Source organism: Mycteria americana, chromosome 3 (genome assembly GCF_035582795.1).
Source record: "Mycteria americana isolate JAX WOST 10 ecotype Jacksonville Zoo and Gardens chromosome 3, USCA_MyAme_1.0, whole genome shotgun sequence".
Classification (NCBI taxonomy): Eukaryota; Metazoa; Chordata; class Aves; order Ciconiiformes; family Ciconiidae; genus Mycteria; species Mycteria americana.
In genome coordinates this window covers 7,336,078-7,358,968 of record NC_134367.1, presented here as the reverse complement: position 1 = coordinate 7,358,968, position 22,891 = coordinate 7,336,078, and the positions used below count along the sequence as shown (strand labels likewise).

Here is a 22,891-nt window from a genome sequence, read left to right as displayed (position 1 = left end):
ACCTACAGGTTTGAGGCAAAGGGTTGTATTGAATTCTTTTCCAATTTCTGCAGTCATTAAACGTTTATTGTATGCTCATAGCCCTAATTCCATTTCACAGCTGGGAATCCTTGAGCTCATCATGTTTCATCATTAATTAATTCACATTCATTTTGTATTTAATCACTGATGTAACTCCACCTAGGGCTGTTACTTTAAGTGAGGTAGAAATCTGGGACAGCTCCAGGTGTCTAAGGCTCACCGAGATACTGGCCCACGTTACCAGCAAAACACTGATCTCGCTCAGTTGCATTGCTTGACTCATCATGGAAACCACCCGGTCTCACCACTGCAAGAACGTGCCAAGATAACTACTATGCAGCAATAGAAACTTAGAGCAAAACAAGCAATGCGGCTGCTAGTCACTGTCACTTTAGGGAAAAAACATGGATATACTGACATAGGGTCTTGTGAAAGCATATACAGCTATTCCTCTTCCTCCAAAATATCCAATTACAGCACTTTTGATAGAGGTTGCTATATATCTAATCATAAACTATCTACTGCCATTAATCAGAACACGCAGTGTGAATGCAGGGTATCAGACAGTGATCTCCTGGTCCAAACTCGGGCAATGCACTTTTTTTTTGGAGAAAGGTCCATAAAGTGCAACTGAGCTGTTAATCCAAGACACCACAATTAGAAACTTAACACTTTTTGAAAATCATCCCCAGGGTGAAGAACATCTTGCCCTTCCATGCACCCATCCTTGCTAGGATTCATTCACATCTGAAGGACAAATGCAGGAGCACTAGGCTATTAACTTTGCCTCCTTTTTTAAGGAGCTATAAACGTGTTACTCCTCTCTTCCAGAGGCTTCTGCTCCATCAGGGCACAGGCACACAAGCAGATGAGTTGTCAAACACCTCTCATGTGGAAGGGACTTTGTAGAAAGAGGACACTTCATACCCTCGGGTATCTCCCACCCAACTCAGGAGGTTGTCGCCTGCTGCTGATCCTCCTTCTCCAGCTCATTTAATTCGGTCACAGCACCCCAGGGGAGGCAAAGCCCCCAACAAGAGGGAAAGAGTGAGGAGGGAGTGGCTAGATAGTGGTTACAAGAGAGGAAAGAACCTCTTAAAACAGTAGAAAAAGGTAAACTGATCACATATTTAAAAAGTAATCCATATGTCGGTTAATGTATCATAGCCTTACTTACTCTGCGACTTCTGTTGGTTTAAAAATCAATGTGTTTTGTAAAATCCTACAAAACCATCCCTCCTTCCTCTACCCCAAGCACTTTCCTGCTTTTAATTTCTGGCAGGATGCACTGCAAGGGAGTCTGGCCCCACACGGTTGCAGCTACCGCAGGGCTCAGCCCAAGCAGCGACAACGGTGGCAACTACACCCCCAGGCTGGTGGACCCACGGCCTCTGGCCAAAGGGTTCTCCATCACCGTGGGGTTACAGCTTTCCCCTCTCCACTACTGCAGAAGACAAACTATAGTTAAGTTTATGGGGAAAGGTATCCCGCACAGAAATTACAAGCATATATTTTACAAAAAAAAGAAAAATTTACACTGGGCTTGGCATAATTAGATAGACAAAGATATTACCTCAAACACTCACTGCAGTCTTGCACTGTACGTATGTAACATTTTAAAAAAATATTAAATCCCTTGTTACAGAACCTAATTTATATTATTTTTAGAGCTTGAATGGCTACATGGCTAGCTTAAAACCCAAACAGTTCATAAACCACCATGTGATCACTTGCCACTGCTACCTGTTAAGTTATAAAGGCTGCATCAGAAGCCGTAAGAGTCTTCAATATGACCATCCAAGGATAAAAATTAAAGCTCTTAATTATACAGAATGGTATTAGCTGTATTTTTAAAGGGATCACACCTGGAAAATGTGAATTTAAGGAAAGTAAGTTCTGAGAGGAGAGTGATCTTTACAGTAACTTTAGCTATAAGAAAATTTCAGATTTTCTTAAAAATGACAACACTGTGATTAGAGACCAATTACAAAACTATGAGCAAAAAGATGAGAGGATAATTAAGATGCCTGATTATTTCCACAGATGTAAGGAGACTATAAAACTGAGGAAACAAGTGCAAAGCAAACACAGCCTAAGCAGTTAGGCGCATTTTAGATTATGAATGAACCAATTTCACAGACGCTCGTCTAGAAAAATGTTGCTTTGTGATAGTACTCACCGTTTCCAGAAGTCTGAGTTCTACTATAAGCAAAATTCACACAGCCAGAGATCCTCAAGATATCACAGGCGAGCGACTAACCATTCTTCTGCTGCCATCGTGCCCCAGTCTCACTCTTAACGCTCTTACCCAGCATTGCTTGGGTGCTCCGATTCATTTAGAGCTTCCCCATGAAGAAATAGCCTTGGGCATCAGCCTACTTCTTTTCTTGCCCCACTGGATTAACATTGAGGAACCTGCAGATGACAATAAAGGTATTGCACCACAAAATGACAAAACAGGTTACAAACACACCCACAAAACTGCCACATTGCCACCTTTGCCAGGAGTCCACACAGATGAATCACGCCTGTGTGGTTTGTACCCTTCCTCCTGGTGGAGGAGGTATCTTCTGCTCTTCTGTATTTAACCGATCTTCTAGACTCTAAAGACCAAAACAAAATTCAGGATCAAAACCTGGCCAAGTTAATGCATTACCCTTCATAAATCAAAAATTACACTCCTGACAGTATCTTGTGCAGCTAAAAAGCTCAATGAGCAATAATACCTTCTTTACAGGCTGCACCCATGGTAAGGGGTGAGAGTTCTCTGATCTTGTGCCATGTTCAGTGTTGGGTCTCTTAATATCGGCTCAACTCCATTCCTCCTTTTCTGAGGATTTCCAAGCCAGTAATTTACAGCAAGTAGTTTATTGTAACAGACGAGCAATTCCTAATGTTCTTTCTACTCACAGGCCTGCTTTGGAAGAACTTTGGTCACTAATTTTTTCTACAGTCCTGGAATGTGTTTCTCATGAGCTTACAGGGTTTCCTGAAGTAATGTCATTTTGTCTGCTACCACAACTTCAGTCTGTCCTCAGCCACAAGGTAGGTCTCCAGTTTCAGTCTAAAGGTAGGCATTATTTACTGTTCTGTATTGATAGAGCCAGCCTTGCATCTCACATTGGTATCAAGTAGGAATTAAGCCAAGCACAATTAGACATAGTCAACACAACCCACCTGGGAAGGTTAAATGACTTGCTCTTGATACAGTACTGGGTAGAGATGAATTAAAAAGTAGCACCTTAGCAACTTTTTAAGTCAGAAAAGGGCCAAAGACCAGATCATGTCAGGCTATGGACACCTGTTTTAGAAGACTTTTTCCCTTAGGCACTTGGAGCTGTGCTTCTACACACACACACACACACCCCGAGCCTCTGCTATGATGGCAAGACTGAACACCCCTCAATTCTCAAACACCTCCTCACCCTAAGCAATAGTCCTCTGAAGGACGCAAAAGCTGGCATGCTTCAACACAGACACGTGCATATGCTTCTCCCAGAAGGCAGAGGTGCGATCTGCGCTTCCTGGGGCTTCAAGATATTCAAACCGTGACTTCCAACAAGCAAGGAGGGTGCTCCAAACCCTGAACCAGCCGCATCAGTCTCACGCTTCACAAGCTGGTCAAGGCTGTTTGCATTCTTCAAGCTGGGAGGTATGTGCCTAGGCACCCAAAAGGGAGTGGTTTGTCTTTTCAGCTCTTGCAAAATCCAATTACCCAAGATATATGAGCAGTTGCTTTGACATCGCTCTGAGAAAGCAAACAGTCAGCAATCAGGAACATCTCAGAGAACTTTAATAGCAGCCAAAAGTAAGGCAGCTGTGAAAAGCTGTTTTTACCATTTCCTTTGGAAAGAGTTAACAGACTTCTGCTAATTTATGACTTTAATAAATACCTTGTATTTATTTAAAAGTTCAACAGATACTTTGCTACATAACTCAAAGTCAAACCTTGCAATATATTACAGGTTTGCATCAGAAACTTCTTTCCCCTGAAGCAACATTAATGAAAAATGTTATCTTCATAGTGATTGTTTAAGTAAATAAATAAAAAGACCTGTAATTTATTTTTTTAAACTGTACCTTGTATGCAAACAAAAAGTTTTTAGAGAATGTTATGAAGATTGAATAAAGACCTGGCAGTTTAAAAATGCCCTTCTGTTGTTCTGTTCTTCATTTACCTTTTCCCTCATCCATATCCTTTTTAAACATGCCATACTCTCAGTCTTCAGTTCTTCACTATATATTTAAGAAGTGATTCAAACATGCATTTATCCATGTTACTGAGTGGCAATAGGGATCTTAAAAAAAAAAGGCTCTGAAGATGGACATCAGGTCAGTTCAATATGGACCAACAGGAAAAAAAAAAGGAATAGAGAGATACTGAGAAGTTAAGATTCTCAGTTACACTTGCAAAGAAAAACAGTAAGCTTTCCAACTGTTTGGATCCTAAGCCATCCTGACGGTCAGGAACCAGAGCATCCCAGTGAGTAAATTAAAATCTGAAAGCCTCAAAGGGGCACTACATAAATAATAACACACTTCGCTCCCACCCCCTGAACTCCTCCTGCAAAGAATTTAATGGCATACAAAACATTCCTGAACAGAACTGAGCAGACATTTCACAGGTTTTTAAACTTATTTTATTTGCTGAGTTTGGATAGCATGCATCATTTTACAGCACCGGTAAACAAGTCAGTGAAGCATACTGCTTTTAGGAACTTGTACTGTGGAATGTCTTCAAAACCGTCACCCTCTCCCCCTCCGCTCTAGGACGTAACACTAGCTGAAGACAAGACAGACACATATCAGGGCAACCTTATGGCTAAAAATACTCATAGCAGCGACTTTTAAAGGGGGGGGGGGGGGGGGGTATTAAATCAAGTCATTGCACTTGGGTCATTTATTGCTATAGCGAACAAAGGCCATTAAATAATGAACACCGTTCCTTTGTGGTTTTAACTGATTGTCTTGTTCTGTTCGTCTGCTGCAAGTTTACATGCAGACACAATTTCTGTAGAGCGATCCATTCCAAGATTTGTTTCATGCTCTAATCACAGTGAAGAGCTTGTATAACAAAATTGGCTATTCCATTAGGCTCAATTCTTGCTTTTCATCACCTGACTTAGAAGTATGAATTCTAAGTAAGAGTTTAGTGTCTGACGAGAAGCATTACTGCTGCACGTTATTCCTCAATATAAAGATCTGGCTCAAGTCTTAATTGCCTAGATGCATCACAAATGAAAAGTTAAAAGCATTGATATTGAATCAGCTTATTAGCAATGTGACTAGCAAATATTACCTAATACTTGCATAGTATATTAATAAAATTTTATGAACAATTTAAATCAGCAACTGACAGACATCCTCCAATTGACTTTTTGATGTTTGTATTTTACGATGCATCAACTGTGGAAAAAGTGTACCCTCAAGAAGTAACACTTCCATGTCACTTGCTCAAGTGACATACTAAATAATTGCTATATTTACGTCTATTCCCATGAATAGAAACTTAATTACTTCTCTTACTGGTGAAGTTGACAAACTAAGTGGCATGCTTTTGTCATTTAAATTCTAGTAGACCAAAAGGAGATAAGGTGATTACTAAACAGAAGAAAAGCATTTGACTGGGTTTCTAAAGCTGTATGTTTTTGAATTCTTTAATCAAATGAACCCAGCAATAAACATCACTGTCTCCCCTCACTCTGCATATTATTTGTATATTATTCTGGTGCACTGTGTTGAACTCAGGGGTTAAAGATAATGGCAATCCATGAGATTTCAACTGTTTTCCATAAAATGTGAAAGACACCGCCTTGGAAACCAGCACAATGCCGTCAAAGCAACTGTTCCAATCACTCATTAAAATACAAAGACGTTATTAAGTTTAGAGGTACACAATATACTGATAAAGTTTATGGTATAAATAGATAAATATTGAGACCTTTTGAGAGTATCAAAGTTCCAAAGGGATTTATTTGGTGACATATTATAAACAAAACCTGACTACTGTAAAAACAGATCAAGATGCGTATTTAACCACTAAAAAGATGGATGACTTCAGTTTAGATACACAGAAGCACAGACATTGTGACTTAAGGTTTACTTTTTCATGCTGTAATATTTTAGGCACAACAGGTTGAGTTAAGACTGTATTCTAGTCTTGTTTCTGTATTTCTTGCATTTTGTGGTTTTAAAAGTTAATTTTGTCATAACTTCATGATTCAGTCCTAAATCCCTTTTTAATCCAATAGTGCAAGTGACAACATGTTCTGCTACACTACACAGATTAGATCGTTCATTCTTACTACAATGCATAGGAGTTTCACCTGCTTCATTGCATTAACAAATTCCTATCTCATTACTCAACTTATAAACAGCATATTATTAATATTCTCACTGCAGACAGGCACAACAGCATAACCCTGGGTAAAGACTGCCAAAATTATACAAATATCATATATTCCCTTTTGCATGTAGGGGAAAAGTAGTGACTACAATTACGATACAGCTATTCCATCCCTCCCAATAGACTATTTTACAGATTAGTTGTAAAGATAGATCACCCTATTTATAGTATAGATCTCTTTAAAAATTAAGCTACAGGTATTCAATAAAAATCTATTAAGAATTCCCTCTCCTTTCTATACAGATTCAGTAGTATTTTCAAGCAAACCAAAAAATAAGGTCTGCAATTCCAGCACAGTAAGAAATAAGGCCTCTTTTATATTGGCAAAAAAATTACACCTTTATTCTTTTTTGTTTTCTTATCTCTCTGAATAAAAGACTATATTCCTTTTTTTACTATATTTTTTCCTTTAAGACTGTAGAACACCAGCATCCATTATTTTGAAATAAGAGTCAGTTCTCGTTGTGTTCAGTTTTGAATTCTGGCGAGCTAAAAACATTGAGTCCATAGCTGTCTCATGTAGACATCACTGTTTTCTTCAATTTTTCTATTTCAAGCTGGAAAATGGATATTTTGAAAAGACAGAGAGTCAGTATTAGAGTAGCAATAATCTAAAGTCTTCAGAGCTTTCGTCAAAATTATAACCTTTATATTTCAAAGACACTGAAGTAAATAAATCATAACACAGAAGCATTTGACAGCTCAATATTTACAGCTGATTTTATATTACTATCTTGCTAAACAAAGAAGAATTTAAAACCATTAAAAATTTGCCTATAGTTCTGGTACATCATATTGGAGAAATTCACTCTGAATAAAGCAGTCAAAGCTGGGTTGTGCAATCATTTGACATGTCCCCACGTAATGCTGACTAACCTCAGACTAACTTCCTAAAGCAGCCTTCATGCAACATACCATGCCATGATTAATTTGTATTTCTTCAAATGGATTTAGAGGATAAAAGGAAGTTACCTCCTCTTCATCCCCAGTGCATATATAAGGCAACTTCATTGATTGTTTTAGAGACGCATTAAAAAGAGGACTCACCAGAAGTTCTTCTCAAGTTTCAAAAGTAGCTTTGTAGTCAGTGAGAAGTACTATTTCACAAGTAAAATGCCCTTTTGTACCAGACTGAAATAATTTTCTACATTAAACTCATCCTATTAACTACTTAATGGCACCATATTGTAATGCAGGTAGCCTTCATCAATAAAGTGAAAGGAGTGGCGTTCATTCATAAGGAAATTTTTCAGATGCATTCTGTTCTTTCGGCAAATTATCCACTTAATATTTAAACAGTTGATCAAAAATTTAGGAAAGTTTACTTTTGCCCTGTTTTTCTTCTGATTACATAAAATAAATTTGTCCTTCAAGTCTTACAAAAGCAAAGTATTCATCTTCTCTCTTGGAACATGTCCAGTTGGACATACTTCTAGCAAAGAGCAGAATCTAGCAACACTAAACTGAACTCACATCCCAACACTCACGCATATTGTTAAAAATAATTTTCCAGATAAAGAAAGCCAAAGTAAGATGAACTGTGAATCTTCTATATACTATATAGTATCCAACTGCCTCATGAGGCATTCATTCAACCACACAGTAACACAGCAATAAAAAATAAAATTAAAAAAAAAAAAAAAAAACAGTCACGCAGGTTCATTAAGACTTTCCTGTGGCATCAAATTCCAGAACACTGCCTACATACTTCTAAACTTTATCCCCCTCAAATTGCCGATATTACCTCCAGATTACTTCGCAACAGCTTCTCTTCTTCCAAATCCTTCTTTAGTTTTTCCAGTTCTCTCCTAATAGTAGTTAAGATATCAGAAATACAAGTTAGAAGGGAAAAAAAATTTCACATTACTGAGAACAAAAAGCACAGGCCTTGTTTAAATTTCACAAGAGGAATTCACATAACAAGTGTCTGATGCTACACCTTATAAATAAAACTTACATATAGGTACATGCCCACTAGTGAACTGGTACTCAAATCTGGTGGACCACAAGTTTCCACCAACTCTCAACACTTCTTACCGGTCACTATGCACTTATCCCTAACTTAAAATCACAATTTTAAGTAGGCTACTTAAAAAATTGTACTGTTATTTTACTTGGAGAGTTGAATTTAAATCAAAACAACCTGGCAACTTCTACATAGAGAACAGAAATTCTTTAGAATAGAAAGTTCCTAAAACATGTTTTATTTCACAGAATCACAGAATCGTATAGGTTGGAAAAGACCTCTAAGATCATCAAGTCCAACCGTAAACCTAACACTGCCAAGACCACCACTACACCATGTCCCTAAGCACCTCATCCAAACGTCCTTTAAATACCTCCAGGGATGGCGACTCAACCATTTCCCTGGGCAGCCTGTTCCAATGCTTGATAACCCTTTCAGTGAAGTAAAATTTCCTAATACAGAATTTCCTAATATTTCATAACTTTCAGACAAGAAAGTGCTAAGAATTATCATCCAGTCGCTGAAGAACTAGTTCATTAATCTTCAGAACTCATAATTTACTAGTTTGCTTTGGAGACCAAATGATGCTGATGCTTTACAACATCTCAAGGTCACTCTAAAAGCCGGTTTGGTTAGCCCTAGTCACCATTTAGATAGGACCAAAATGGATGTCTGTGATGTAAAACTAAAACCAGAAAAAGATAAATTTCCCGCAGGTTACTCTTTACTATGTTTACTCAAACACCAATTACATTTTTCTTCTACATCATTCTCCAAACACAACCTTACCCACATGCACACAGATGATGGGGCCACCATGATCACCAATTTGAAAAGCTCAGTAATACCTCTCCCTACTACCAGTCATGTCAATACTGCAATTACTTGTGCGCAGTGTTACACAAGGCCAGCACATATACTTATGTTAAATACCACAAAAATTATCTACTTTTCTTTACCGTGAAAGTACTAACTGTTTAAGAAATATTTTCAAAAAGCTGTCATGAATGCAGGAGTACAAAGTAGGAAGGAAAAAATGTGTACAGATTCCAAAAAATACTCTGACATCAAATTTGTACGTATTTAAGCTATCTAGGTGGATCAACTTCCAAAGAAAGAAGTTATGAATTTATATTAATATAGAATAGCTTTTTATTTTTAAGAATTTTGGCATTAAAGACATTTGAAAGATGTCTATATATCCTTTTGCTGATTGAGAAGGAAAATATTTACCCATGTTCTTTCTTCAGTGCGTCTACTAAACCCATCAAATCATTAATCTGAGTCCTGAGCTCTTCCACAGAAATTTTTTCATCATCCCTTTCTCCTTTAAGTTGGATGTCTTCAGGAAAAAAGTTGAGTATAACAGAACTTGGTCTCTGAGATGAAGATGGAATTGGTGGACTGAACGCAGATGGCTGAAAAAAATAAATCAGTAGAAAGCTAAGAAATTAAATCTTTATGAACTGACCACTTACAGCATACCGGTTGTACTGGTATGGGAGCTAGATGTGCACAGATTTCCTTAATTTTCTATCCAAAAGGTAAAAAACAATGTCCAGTTCAAATGGACTGCTGTAGTATATAACAGTCAAATGGACTACTGTAGTATATAACAGTTATTTTATACAGCTCTTTATTAAGCATTTCCCTGAGGTTCCTCTATGTACTGAAAAAAAGTACTCACACTGCAGTTCTCTACACTTTAACAAAAGCAAAACAAAACAAAAACAAACAAAAAACTGTGATTTAATGGAGCCCATTGGTTCATTATAAACAATCTTTTGTGCACCCTTCTGAGCTGCTCAGTTGTTCTGTCTGTCGGGAGACTAAAGGCCGAGCAGGCATGAAGCTTACGTGGGAAATACCACCATAGTTTCATGCTACCTGATACAATAGTTCTCATCAGAACTGATGCACTTTATACTAAAATATAAATGAACTTTATCCTAAAATTTCTACTATGAACTTTATACTAAATGACATGGCTTACTTGCATTTACATACAATCATTTGCATTTAGATGGTTGCACCAATCTAGACTGGAAATACGAGCAAGATGAACAGAACACCTAGCTGCCTGGCACTCCTCTAGGTCCTTGGTATCATACCTTTTTTGTTTCAACTGGCTTTGGTTTGGCACTTTCTTCTTCTTTCTGCACCTTCAAATTTTTTTCTAGACTCATGTCTTGACTTGCCTGGTAAACCAGTCACAAAAACAAAAAGGTTTTCAGAATTTAAAAAAAAAAAAAAAAAACCAAACTTAAATTACTAGACTAGTGTAGTTTTCTTTCCCTGCCAGTCAGAACTTTCCTTCCCCGTGATACTCATTCACCTGAATTTAAATCAAACAAAGGACTCTTGGGCAGGATTTTCAAGCATCTCTGCAGTACTTAACAAGTCCTTGATGCTTTTGAGAGCCTGTAGGTGCTTCCGTAAAACACAAATATTAACAGGCAGTTACTGTAGACGGTAACTGGCATGACTGAACTATACAACATCTGACGATATAATCTGATTTCAAGGATTCTACACCACCTGGTTCTCATGGTCGGACAATCTCATGTCTTAGCACATGAGATCACAAGTCCCACATTACAGCAACATTAAATTACAAATTTGCTGTGGCCAAAGATTATATACTGTTAGGCTTGTAAGGCACTAAAGACCCTTTCAGAGTCGTGTGTACGCACACCACCTATTTCCTCATCAGTGATGCTAGAAGACCCGAGTACTTACTGCAGTAATACCCCACAGAACAGAAAAGACTCCAGCTGCAACGCAGTCATGTTGTTTCTCTTATATACGCTTCGCTCCTGGGAATGGATGTTCCTGTAGACAAAGTCTATAGGAACTGAACTTCTATGGCATTTTGCATTTCGCTCTCAGGTAAATGGCTCATAAGACTGTTTCCCAGTTCAACCCTCTCTCCTGGGAAGTTAGTTCTTAGTTCACTACTAGGAAAACACATCAAATATACTCACAGGACTACTCCTATTGAAACGTGCAGGCGGCCTCCTACCAGGCATCTTGGGTCGGTTTGCAGTAGGGTGTGATAGATTATTTGAGGTAGCTATTACATCATCAAAGCTTAACAGACCTAGAAAAAGACGAAAACACAGACCACCATCAATACCAGAAGGTTTTGCTGCATTCTTTATCACTTTTTACTTAAAAAAAACAAACAAACAAACAAAAAAAACCAACCAGAATTCTTTTTGTTTCAAAGATTTTCAGCATATACAACACGAACCATATGAAACAACCACATGACTTTGGCATATCTGGGAAACCACATTTTCCCTCTTGAAAAAAAATTAAGAGTTAATTCAACTAGCATTTAAATCCAAGTTCTCAACAGAAGAAGTGCTGTAGTAACATGGCAGCATAAAACAGACCTAACAAGTATCTGGAGAAAAATATATTCATGATTGTTTTTTTGAGAGGTGCCATATTCAACTATTTAAGAGAGCATATTTTCTTGTCACTAAACTTGTATGAAAAGGCTGAAAGTCCAAGTTTTGTGACTAAGACAAAAATAAAAGCAACATGGTAAAGTACATGTCCACAGTAAGTTAACAAGAGATTAACTGCAAATATTTCAGTGCAGGGTAGTTTTTTCCTATGCAGTACTTGGTCTAAAGAAAATACACGACTTCATAAAGCCTGTAATAAAACATTTCAAAACTCCATTCTCATACTTTATTAAATCATATAGATCTCTCTGCTTATTAGTCTCTTTATGCTCATAGCTCTAGGTAAACTCTTAGATCAGTAGAAATTGTTTACATCCTAGGAGAAGAGACAACCTTCAGAAAAAAACTATTAATAGGAAGAACAGAACATATCTAATCTAATAACATAAGTAGTCCACCTAGTTAACAACTTGACTTCTTAACCGTTTCTCCACAAAAATAATAATAATACTTACCTGCCAACAGATGTACAATGAAATAGGTTCTTTATTTAAGCATCAACATAAGATTATGGCTATTATATACGTTTTTACAACACAAATTTGTTAAGACTTATTCTAGACACTCTAAATGTTTAACTAAAATAAATGCCACACAGCATTTACTATGGGCACCAAAAGTAACATTCAAGGTTTGATTTTTTGTTTGGTTGGGGTTTTGGGGGGGGGGGGGGGGGGGTTCAGGGGGGAGGGAAGAGGGATGTTGGGGTTTTTTACCTGTAGGAACTAAGTTTTCCATTGAATGTTTTAACTGATTTTAATGTACACTGCATTACTATCCTTGAAGTCCTTAAAATATTCACATCGTTCGGACATCCTTGAACATATCTACTTCATCATCTATTGCCTTGTTGAAATGCAAGCTTTTATAACACTATCTGTTACCAATCATTTGTGCTGTTTTTAAATTTTATTAAGGAGAACGTAAAAACAGTCTTTTGTAAACATGTAATTATATTTGCAATTTAAAAAAAGCAGGGAAGAAAAACAAAGAAGGAAGAAACAGAAGAGTGATGAATGGCAAGCGGCTGGCGGAAAAGAGGATGAGGGAGGAATAAATAGCTATGAAGGTATTTCTGTTGTAGTCTGTGCCAATAAGACATTTAACTTATTAGAAGTCAAGCAACAGTGACCAAGGCATATATCTTCATGTTCTTTACTCGGTCATCAGTAATCCCAGAGCACTAACCCATGCCAAAATGTAAATCAGGATTTACATTAATTAGGTATTATTAAAAGGGTAACAAGAAGGCAGGAAAAAAATACATACACCCTTTCCTGCATCTCAGTAATTTTTGCCTTTAAACAATCCTCCTTTCATCATTCTGCAGAAGTGACAAATCATTTGGCAGTAAATTTAAATAAGAATTGTAAATTGAGTTGCTATTATGATTGTAAGGCCAGCCCTGTCTCCATGAACAGAGTAAACATCAGGTATATTAAGAATGTATTAAGAATGTATACTTCTGAAAAAACCCACAGTATTTGACAAGGCTTGAAGATGAAGACTGCTACAGCCTGGAATTGTATATGATTTAAATACAGATGGTGGGATGACACTAAAGCCAGGGTTTTTTTTTTCCCTGTTTTTAAGAGCTTCTAAAGGGAGATTGTTACACCTGAGACAATTGTTCAGCATTAAAATATTACCAGCACATTACAGTCAGAGGGAATTCTGACTGTACTTGCATTTTCCTTTTTAGCTTTCCATTTTGTTGCTTTTGTATAGGGAAGAAATTAAACACAGGCTGGTGGGGATTTGGGTTTGTGTTTTTGGGGGTGGTGTTTTTGTTTGTTTGTTCTGTTGTGGGTTCAGGGGGTTTGTTTGTTTTTCTTTTTAAACAGCATTCCTAATTATCTTAGGAGAAAGCTTGGCCCCACTGAAACCATTAGAGATACTGGTGAAACGCACTGAAAATTCACAATTTACAACCATTTCGATCAAAGTGATTTATCAAAACAACTTTATTACAGACAGCCTGTGAGTAATCATTAAAAGGAATCCCATCATAGTGCCAAATGAGCAGTACAATACATCTGGGGATAATCTGAGTCAAAAAAGTATTTTAAAGCTGAGCAAGAGCACGTTTCTTTCTAGAAAAGATGAGCTAATTTAAGCAGTAACTTAGGACAGACTACTAGAAACATCTTTTCTGCAAGCTTAACATGGAGCCATACATTACAGAACTGCTAGGAGCTTTAACAGATACAATTAGGTTAGAGCTTTTAAGATTTGTGAATGCTTCAAGTGTATTCATACCAGTTTGTCTTAAAAAGCCTTCACAAAAAGAAAGCAAAGCTGAAGGGGTGTCTAAAGAAATTATGGTTCCAGCATCTAATGTGGTTGGGGTTTAAAAATCTGTGATAGAAGTGAAACATATTCAATATTTTAGAAGACAAGACCTCACATTAATCTGCAGAGTAAGAGCAGATGGCAGCCCTTTTTTCCTATCTTGCTGAGATTGCACCCCAAAAATTTAGGGGACAGATATAAGCTTTAGAATATTTAAATTTGCAGTTGAGCAACAGTAAGGTATTTACTACAATTAAGCATGTGCCTAATAGGTGACTTTCACAACTACTATTTTACAAGACTCATAATACTAAATATGCAACTGTGAAGTCTTTGGCTAGTTTGTGCTACAGAAAGATAAAGCCATTCAACCTAAATACACCAGAAGTCCTATAGATATTGAACACATTTCACTATAAACACTGTGTTTGGCTTATCAAGAGCTGGACCGTAAAGTTTTTCTTGGGTTTTTTTGTTTGTTTTTTTTACCTCTACAACTTCCTAATTGAAAAGTATAAAGTAACTTCTTGTTTAACAGCTAAGGAAAACAGGCATTCAAAGAAACAAAAAAGCATTTTAAATTGAAATCCCAAAATTTTAGTATCAATAACTGCAACTGAAAGTTATGCTTACGACATTAAGAAGAGGCTATGTGTATGGCATAAAGCATTTGGATTTCCTTATAGATTGTTATCTTACCAAAATGGAGAAGGGTAGGGTAATTTCCTGACACGTAAGAAGGGAAACATGGCAAACAGGATAGGAAACAAAATCTGGAAAGAAAAGTCAAGGAGAGGAATGTCTAGAAAAAGATTCTGAACAAAAAAATTATTTTACAAAGCAGGAAAAAGAAACATTTGTAGAAGAAACAGAATTGCTTTACATGTTCAGCATGCTAGCATTACAGCTTTAGTTTTTTACAGTGCTTTAATTCTAATCAAACAGAGAAACATTTATGCAAGTTTTCAAATAAAGCTTCAAGAGAAGGTATTTCAACATGATCAATGTTTCTGAATGGTTTTGAGTATTTCTTCTTATCTGATGGCTGGGGGCCTAATTTTGGTATGGGGTGGATTGTTTTTTCCTATAGATACAGAATATTTACAGCTGCTCCTTATGCTAAATTGAAAGTGTCTCAACTTACACCATGCTTCATGGTCAAACTAAGTTGCAAAAAAAATAAGACCCATACTTAAAGAAATTGGTTTTCTAAAAATTCATTCACTTCAGGATCTCAATCTAAGGGGTGGGTGGGGTGGGGGAAGAGAGACTCTGGTAACAGTTACCAACCCTAGCCATACATTTCCCCCCACATAAGATTAAACAATCTTAAACTTTATATAAGGACCCAACATCTTTGGAGCTTTATAGAGCCTTAGCTGCTGCACAGAGTATTATGTCTTTAGCAGCAGAATGCATACAGAGACATAAAGCATGAGATTCGTTACATTTTACTGGCAGGAGTTTGGACTAGACACTTTTCACAAGTGTCTTATGCAGATTGTTTTAAACAAGGGCAGTTTCACATAACAGAGGATTTCTGAAACTTTCCTTAAATAACAGCTCCTTGACACTCAGTGCTGCCTCCCCACAGACTGCCTGAGCCTCTTCCACTTGCTCCGCACCAACCAAGGACCACTGAACACATCTCACCCACTTGCTTGTTATACACCCCTGTCCCCTGCCCCATCTAGGTATTAAAAATTCTTAATTTCTCCAAGAGCCTATAAAATCTTATGTTAGCAAATCAGAATTCATAGGTTTTTATTCTTTTTCTAAATCTGTATAAAATTAGGTTTTTTATATATATCTGAAGACCTAATATCACAGCTACTATGTTGCTGCTCTGGTTATTAAAGATGTCAAGATAATTGCATCTAAAGAAAAGAAGAGACATTCCATCTGTTTTCATGGGAAGCTTTTTCCTGGGAATAAATGATACTACACTATACAATAACACATCTAGCACAATCCTAGAGATAAACATCTGAGCAGTAGGACAAGGCTTACATTTTTAAGACTAGGTTGTGCATTGCCCTTTCATCTCTCAGCTTACTTTGGCCTGAAAAATGTTTCTTCCACACCCTCACTCAAACCCATCTTTAAATAGAGGCAATAGTTAAACTGCCAACTCAAAACCTTTAAAATAAGGCATATCACAGCATATGCATAGATTTCACTGGGCAATAAAAAAAGAATTTATAAATACTTTAGGGTAACACTTACAATATTTGTAATATTTCCAGGATATTTTAGTACCTGCTGAAGTCCAGCTATTTGTGGCTCAGAAAAATCTAATTTCTGTATTCAAAACATACATGAACTAACCTTTCCTCATACAAAGCATTTAAGCTTAGAAGCACGTTTTAAGATGCTTAAGGGAAAAATCAGTCATAAACTGCTTCAGTTTTTTTAATGCATTATTTTTATCTTCCAGATGAATTTATTACACTTTAGGACCAACTATTCTACAACCTGAATATCATAATTGGCCTAAAAAAAAAATAAATCAAGTTATACCATTTCAAAATGTATTATTACTAAAACCTTTTCTGAGATGAAAGCTTGCATTTGAGATATGCAAGCCAAACACTGCGGGTACAATTCACTAAAGCTTTTTCTGCAGTGGTTAATCATACAATAAAAGTAATTTAGAGTTTAAAAAAAATATGCCCACAGCAGATGATCTCTGCCTAAGAGGCACATGGAGGACTGAAATCAGTTGCGCTGTCAGTAAAGGACAACAGGCAACTATATAATAGCTCAGAGAGCCTGATCATCAATGTGGGCACTTTAACCAGTATCAAGGTTTTACTGGACAAACTTAGATTTAAAGAGATGCCAGGTTTGGCTCAAGGTGCATGAAGCAAAGCCATAAGGATGAAATTCAAATGTACAATGCTCCATGCTAGCCCAATTTAACATATGATAAAGTCATAATCTAGAACAGCTATGAACTTAATCACAGAACGCTGAAGGTAATGGCATTACTAAAAATACGCAAGTTAGCTAGAAAAGCAAGAGTTATCTGAAATGCGAAAGCAGAACAAACAGAACCAGTCAGCAAGGAAAACAATTTCATAAAAATGCAAGATAAAAGTGGCAGCAAAACCCCATGCTTTTAAATTAGAGGAACAAACCATTACCTACGTTTCTCCCTTTCTGTTGTCTGTCACAAGACAGAGCTCATCAACTACCTCCAAATAGCCTACTGACATCTGTTCATCACTTGCTGACTCTTACCTTCAGCTACCTACAGCAGTTCTAAAAAAAAAAAAAAAAAAAATATATATATATATACACACACACACACACACACTTTCTACAGGCATAACTGCACTCCATGGTATTTGAGTAAATTGCTTAAAAAGCTTATTCTAACCTTGTAAAATACTGCAATACAAACAGAAGGACTCAAAAGAACATTTATTCTTTTCTTACCTGATTCTTTATAGCTCTTCACCACAACTGAATCTACCTCTACTGATTTTGGTCTAAGTGGTAATGGTTCAGAGTCTAACTTTGGTTTTGCTACTGGCTCAACTTCAGATTTCGGTCGAAGAGAAACAACTTCTCCATTAGATCTGTAGTAAGAAAAAAAATGACAAGACACACCTAGTCAAGAGATTGAATAGTTTACAACTGAAACATACCAAGAATTAGCAGTAAATGGAAAAATTTCAGTAGATTTTAATAATTTTCTAAAGCCTTGCATTTCTACTCCTATAAAAGCCAATTCCTCTGTTCCAGCTCTTGCAGAGACGTCAAATATGTACAATCCCCTTGTAAAACTAATCCAAAACTTTTACTGCACGGCACATTTTGGCAGTTTAAATCTAAAATATTACACTTCAGTGCAACAAAAAACAAGAGAGCTGAATAGCACCTTCAGTAACCTCTCTTGAAATATTCAGAAACAGACTCCTTGACATCAAAATCTTCCTGTAAAGAAAGAAGCTGCCAAGAACAAGTTATTTCTTTCTGGGTATAGAATAAAGTACCTTGTATATATGGCTTTTATTCTACCACATATTCTTTGCATATCTGGTCACATAATCCAGGGACAAAAAACCACCGCACCAAAAACAAACAAACAAAAACCCCAAACAAACGAAAGAACAGATTACATTTTCCTTCACAATTCTTGCCATCATTTATGCCACAGAATAAAAATAAAGTATATAAATGGACCAGTTGTCAGCTTCAATGTGTCCCTGTCATTATGTCATCTCCCAAATCCTTTATTTGGAAGTTCTATTGACCTAGAAAAAGAGATAGCAACCTTATCTTCCTAGAGCAATGTTAAACTTTCAGACATTTAAACATATTTAAATACCCCTAAGATTTAAAGTTTTCAATTATTAAAGGACCACAGTTTACTACAGACCTCTATTTAACTGCACATGTGTATCCCTTTATACACATAATTATTTTCTAAAATGGGGGAGGGGAACATGACTTGTGGTTTAAAAAAAAAAAAATCTTTACTTGGGAAACTCTCCAAAATACCAAGTGATATAACACAATTACATACTGAAAACCTAAACAGAAGTGGCAATGGTCTACCTCTTCAGTCAGGCATCCAGTGTTCCCAGGGCTACGCAGCGTGGGATCAGATTGACTCCAACAGAGGACAACCATCCAAAGTGTGTGCCTTACCCGCACTCCCTTTCCCCACTGCCCTCCCTCCTCACTGTTTTCTCCCTTCAGATATTCTTCCTTTTGGTTCAGCTATACAGGACCTACTGTAAAAAAAAAAATGATAAATCTTGAGAAATGCTTGCTGCCACCCTATATCTTTGCAGGTATTTAAGGTGCAAGCTCTTTGATGTAGCAGCTGTCTGCTCCTTTATTTGTACAAGGCCAAGTGCATCGTGACCTTACTTTCTCATGGTTCTTTCAAGTCAACTAAACATCCCAAAGGGACAGTTACCCGTCAGCAGTTTATTTACAGTTTTGGGTAAGGATCTAGCAAATACTTTGATGGAGACAAAAAGGGAAAGGGGGGGGGGGGGGGGATTATATTGATGCAAAATTAGTCTTGGAGAAACACCATAAATAATTGTTTCAAACTCATGAGAAAAAAAGATTTTTAAAAGTGGATCTAAAATAAATAGTGAGCGATTACTTGCTATTACCCTATTTGTCCAGCAACTCAACTGAGAATACTCAAGACAGAGTATAGAGACTAGGTGTGGTCCTTTAGTAAGTTCTTTCTTCCCCAGAAGAGCACATGAGCAACACTGAGTACCTTTAGCGCAGTTACTAACTGTGTTCAACTCTTCCTTTCCATCTGTCTTATTCTATACAAAGTGCCGAAACACTGAACGTTGACGCAGCTCAAATCTTCAGATTTTTTCCAACGCGATAACAATTCTCAAGTGCCATGTCCACAGATTCTTTTACACCACACTGCTACTGTAGCTACAAAGTCCTCGTTATGGAGCAGGCTTAAAGCAAAGCAGCCCACAGATTTGTAACTTCATCTAGTTATACTGTACTATTTACTCTGAGATGGATTCAATGTCTCAAAGAATTAGAAATTTTTAAGTTCACATTGATAAGGACTTGGAGAACCAAGATACTAGTAGGTATAGGGCAAAACTTATCCTTGCATCCATTTTACCCTTACAACATACATTTCTTCCCACCTCATCCATGAGGGAAGATCGAACCACCAACCAAATAAAATATACTTGGTGTATATTGTTTAAGATATACTCACTTGGATACAGATGATAGCAAAACAGGTTTATCTGGACGTTTTGGGTGCAGAAGCCCTGCTCTCAGTAAGCTGTTAGTCTTGCTCGGAGGAATAGGCTTCTTGGGTGGTACTTGAGGAGCTTGTGGCTTCAAAGGCTTCTGATCCAAAGCTCCTTTTTCATCTGACAAAAAAAGTCACCATAACATTTTAAAAACCCATGTTGTCTAGAATTCTTACAATGTTAATCAATTATAAAGCAACTGCTGTCAGAAAGACTTTCTTTGAAGATCAGATAAAAGTAAAAAATAGAAATGCAAGTGTCTTAAGTGATACCTTATCAAAACACACAAACTACTTACCTGAACTTAAAAAACATTATGTTAAAGGAAGCAGAATATCTTTCTACTGACATGAAACAGTAGTAAGAAATTATGGATTCACATTACTGCACTGCAAATGACAGCTAAGAACCAAGAATCTCTCTGTATTGCTACTGCTTTCTCTTTTCTATTAATTCACCTTACGTCCTCTTAAAAAGGTAAGGTTTGGTTTTTTTATTTTGTTGTAACCAGACGTCTTCCATACACACAAGCAGCACAATTTATCTATGGCAAAAAGGGGAAAAAATGAATATTTATCTGAACAATTGAATTTATTTTAGATAAAGTCTACCTTCCTATAAATTCAAGATACCAATTAAGTATGGATAATCAAACAAACAACAACAACAACAAAAAGTATTGTTCAATGACTGCATGACCTAATTGAATACTGTCCAGAGGAGCTGATATATAACACATGGGCACTGAAAAATTCAAGCTGCTTCACAAATGTTAGTTGAATAGTCTTCAACCCATGTTCCCTAATCACACCCTGTGGGATATCCAGAGCATACCTTCTACTTTTCCTTGTAAAACTATGCTACAGCTCAGCACATGAAGTACCGAGGATTTAAAAAATTATTGTTAGGTTACAGTAAGGAGTTACAGCCCCTTACAGTTACTGCCCTTACAGGGTAGTAAATCAGTAAACTGGGTTGGAGAGACTGACCTTCGGCTTTGATTCTCCCCATGACTTTGCTTTTAACCAAGTATTCATCTAATGTAAAATGTTTACATATGCTACGGATTTGGGGGTAGGGTTGGAAATTGGCTTCAGCTCCATCCCAGCTAAGTGCCTGAACTGCCAGGTCTATGACCGACTTCCTTTGGACAAGTCCTGCAGCCGCTGAGTGTCAGCCCTCCAACCATAAAATGGGAAAACACCCATTTTCTTTCACAGGAATACTTAGAAGTAAATGGATCATAGAGGTACTTGTGCAAAAAAGCATTATCCAGGGCGAGATTGCCTTCCTGCTTTGGGAAGTTTGAACATTAGGAGGAGATGTGAACACAAAACCTAAACTGGTTGGCATCCCCGACCAGTCTCTCTTAGGACTGAGTTAAAAAAATACAATACAGAAGTAGTGGAAGGTTTGTGCCACTTGGTGGTGCTGACTGTCCTGTGTAAAACAGCCTGTTAACACTGCTATAGCCACTTCTGCCTACTGATCCTATACGCAGATTTAAATTTTAAATGCCCAATAGCAGTTAGTATTACTGAAGAATTAGTTTTACTTTAGCTATGCTGAACACAAGTTGAGAACTACGCCTTTTGTTTTTAAGGATAAGTGAGTTCATAAACAGGGCATAAAAAATGCTGTCATCAAATCGTATTCCTGAATTATCATCTGTCAGTTTCCCCTTCAATTACTCCCACTCACAATCTGAATATAAAAACCGTCCACAGCTAAGTGGAAGAAGTTAATACCAAAGGTCAAGATTCACCACGAGCACAGAAATTGGATAATTCTGCTGGACAAAATGGCATGCCTCTTTTTTGGCTTTTGCTCCGCAATGAAAAAGATACGGGTTGGCTAAAAATGAGCAGTTAATAATGGAAATAAAAATACTAATCTGAAGACATTTACACTGGACAAAAATTTCTACATGATACCACTAAGTGTCCTTCACTATAAATACAGAAATACTTACAGGAGTATTGCTTTTAATTTTTGATTAATTTTTGTTTGCAATTTAAGGCAGATTTATTAGTCTCCCAATAGGCATAAAAAAATTGTACATGGTTTGATAGCTTGTGATTAGAACTGCTCCATTAATAATTTTTTTGAAAACTAATTACAGTACAATTTCACACTTAATGAATTGAATCACTATTATCAACATAGTTATTTCTCCACAAGTAAAATTGTACTGATAAATGGGCATTTCTTCTAGTGAGACACTACTGCTATCTAAATAAGTAACTTTCAATACCTGGCCTTCAACTGAATAAAAGACAAAACTTTTCCTCCACCATTTCCTGTACCACAGTAAAGGACAGTTCTCTACTTAACTTTTCAGAAGCTTTCACGTTCTTAAGCATTTTGGATGGTGTCACTCTATTTTTTTTTCCTATATTCCTCCACGAAGAGTTGAACTCAACTATGCAAAGGCTGACACCATAGTACAAACAGAACCAGTCTAAAATTAAACTTACTTCAGTTTATTTAAACTTAAAAAGAGCCAAGTGATCAAAATTTTTAGAAACATACAGTTGATCTCAATTCACACCTGAAGATACTGTTCCAACAAATAAAAATAATTTGTTTGCTCACATGCAGAGGAAACAGAGCTGATTTTAACAAGTATTCTTCATATGAAACACCTGAGAATATGCTTTGTTTAAAATGTGGGTTATAAAAACTGCCCAAGGAAGCCAAGAAACCCATCAAGCAGGCTTGCTTGTCGAAATACTGTTTAGCCACGGTCTGCCACAGCTCACTATTCACAGAACAGAGCATGTTTTTGTAATATGGTTAAGCTGCAGTAACATCAGAATTTCTTCTTTAAGACCCAACCAGCATGTTTGTTTAAGCTTCTGACTTTTAAACACAATCAAAACAGTGTGACTTGGCAAGTTTTTCAAATATGAAAAGAAACATTTTAGAAATGTGTTTGGGTGATAATAGTAGCTTTTCTTCTGGG

At 36.8% G+C, this 22,891-nt stretch overlaps 1 protein-coding gene across 2 annotated transcripts in view; it reads right to left on the bottom strand.

Annotated features, from left to right (window-relative positions):
• Positions 1 to 4,649: 4,649 nt before the first annotated feature.
• Positions 4,650 to 22,891, bottom strand: part of CD2AP (CD2 associated protein) — an 86,445-nt gene continuing 68,203 nt past the window's right edge. For both annotated transcript variants that reach the window (XM_075497790.1, XM_075497791.1), the window contains 7 exons: positions 19,887 to 20,046; positions 17,603 to 17,745; positions 11,378 to 11,493; positions 10,505 to 10,591; positions 9,627 to 9,811; positions 8,172 to 8,235; positions 4,650 to 6,984 (listed from right to left, as the gene is read on the bottom strand). In XM_075497790.1, the coding sequence (XP_075353905.1) occupies positions 6,943 to 6,984; positions 8,172 to 8,235; positions 9,627 to 9,811; positions 10,505 to 10,591; positions 11,378 to 11,493; positions 17,603 to 17,745; positions 19,887 to 20,046 (797 nt within the window). In that variant the 3' untranslated portion in view covers positions 4,650 to 6,942. The remainder of the gene's footprint in view (positions 6,985 to 8,171; positions 8,236 to 9,626; positions 9,812 to 10,504; positions 10,592 to 11,377; positions 11,494 to 17,602; positions 17,746 to 19,886; positions 20,047 to 22,891) is intronic.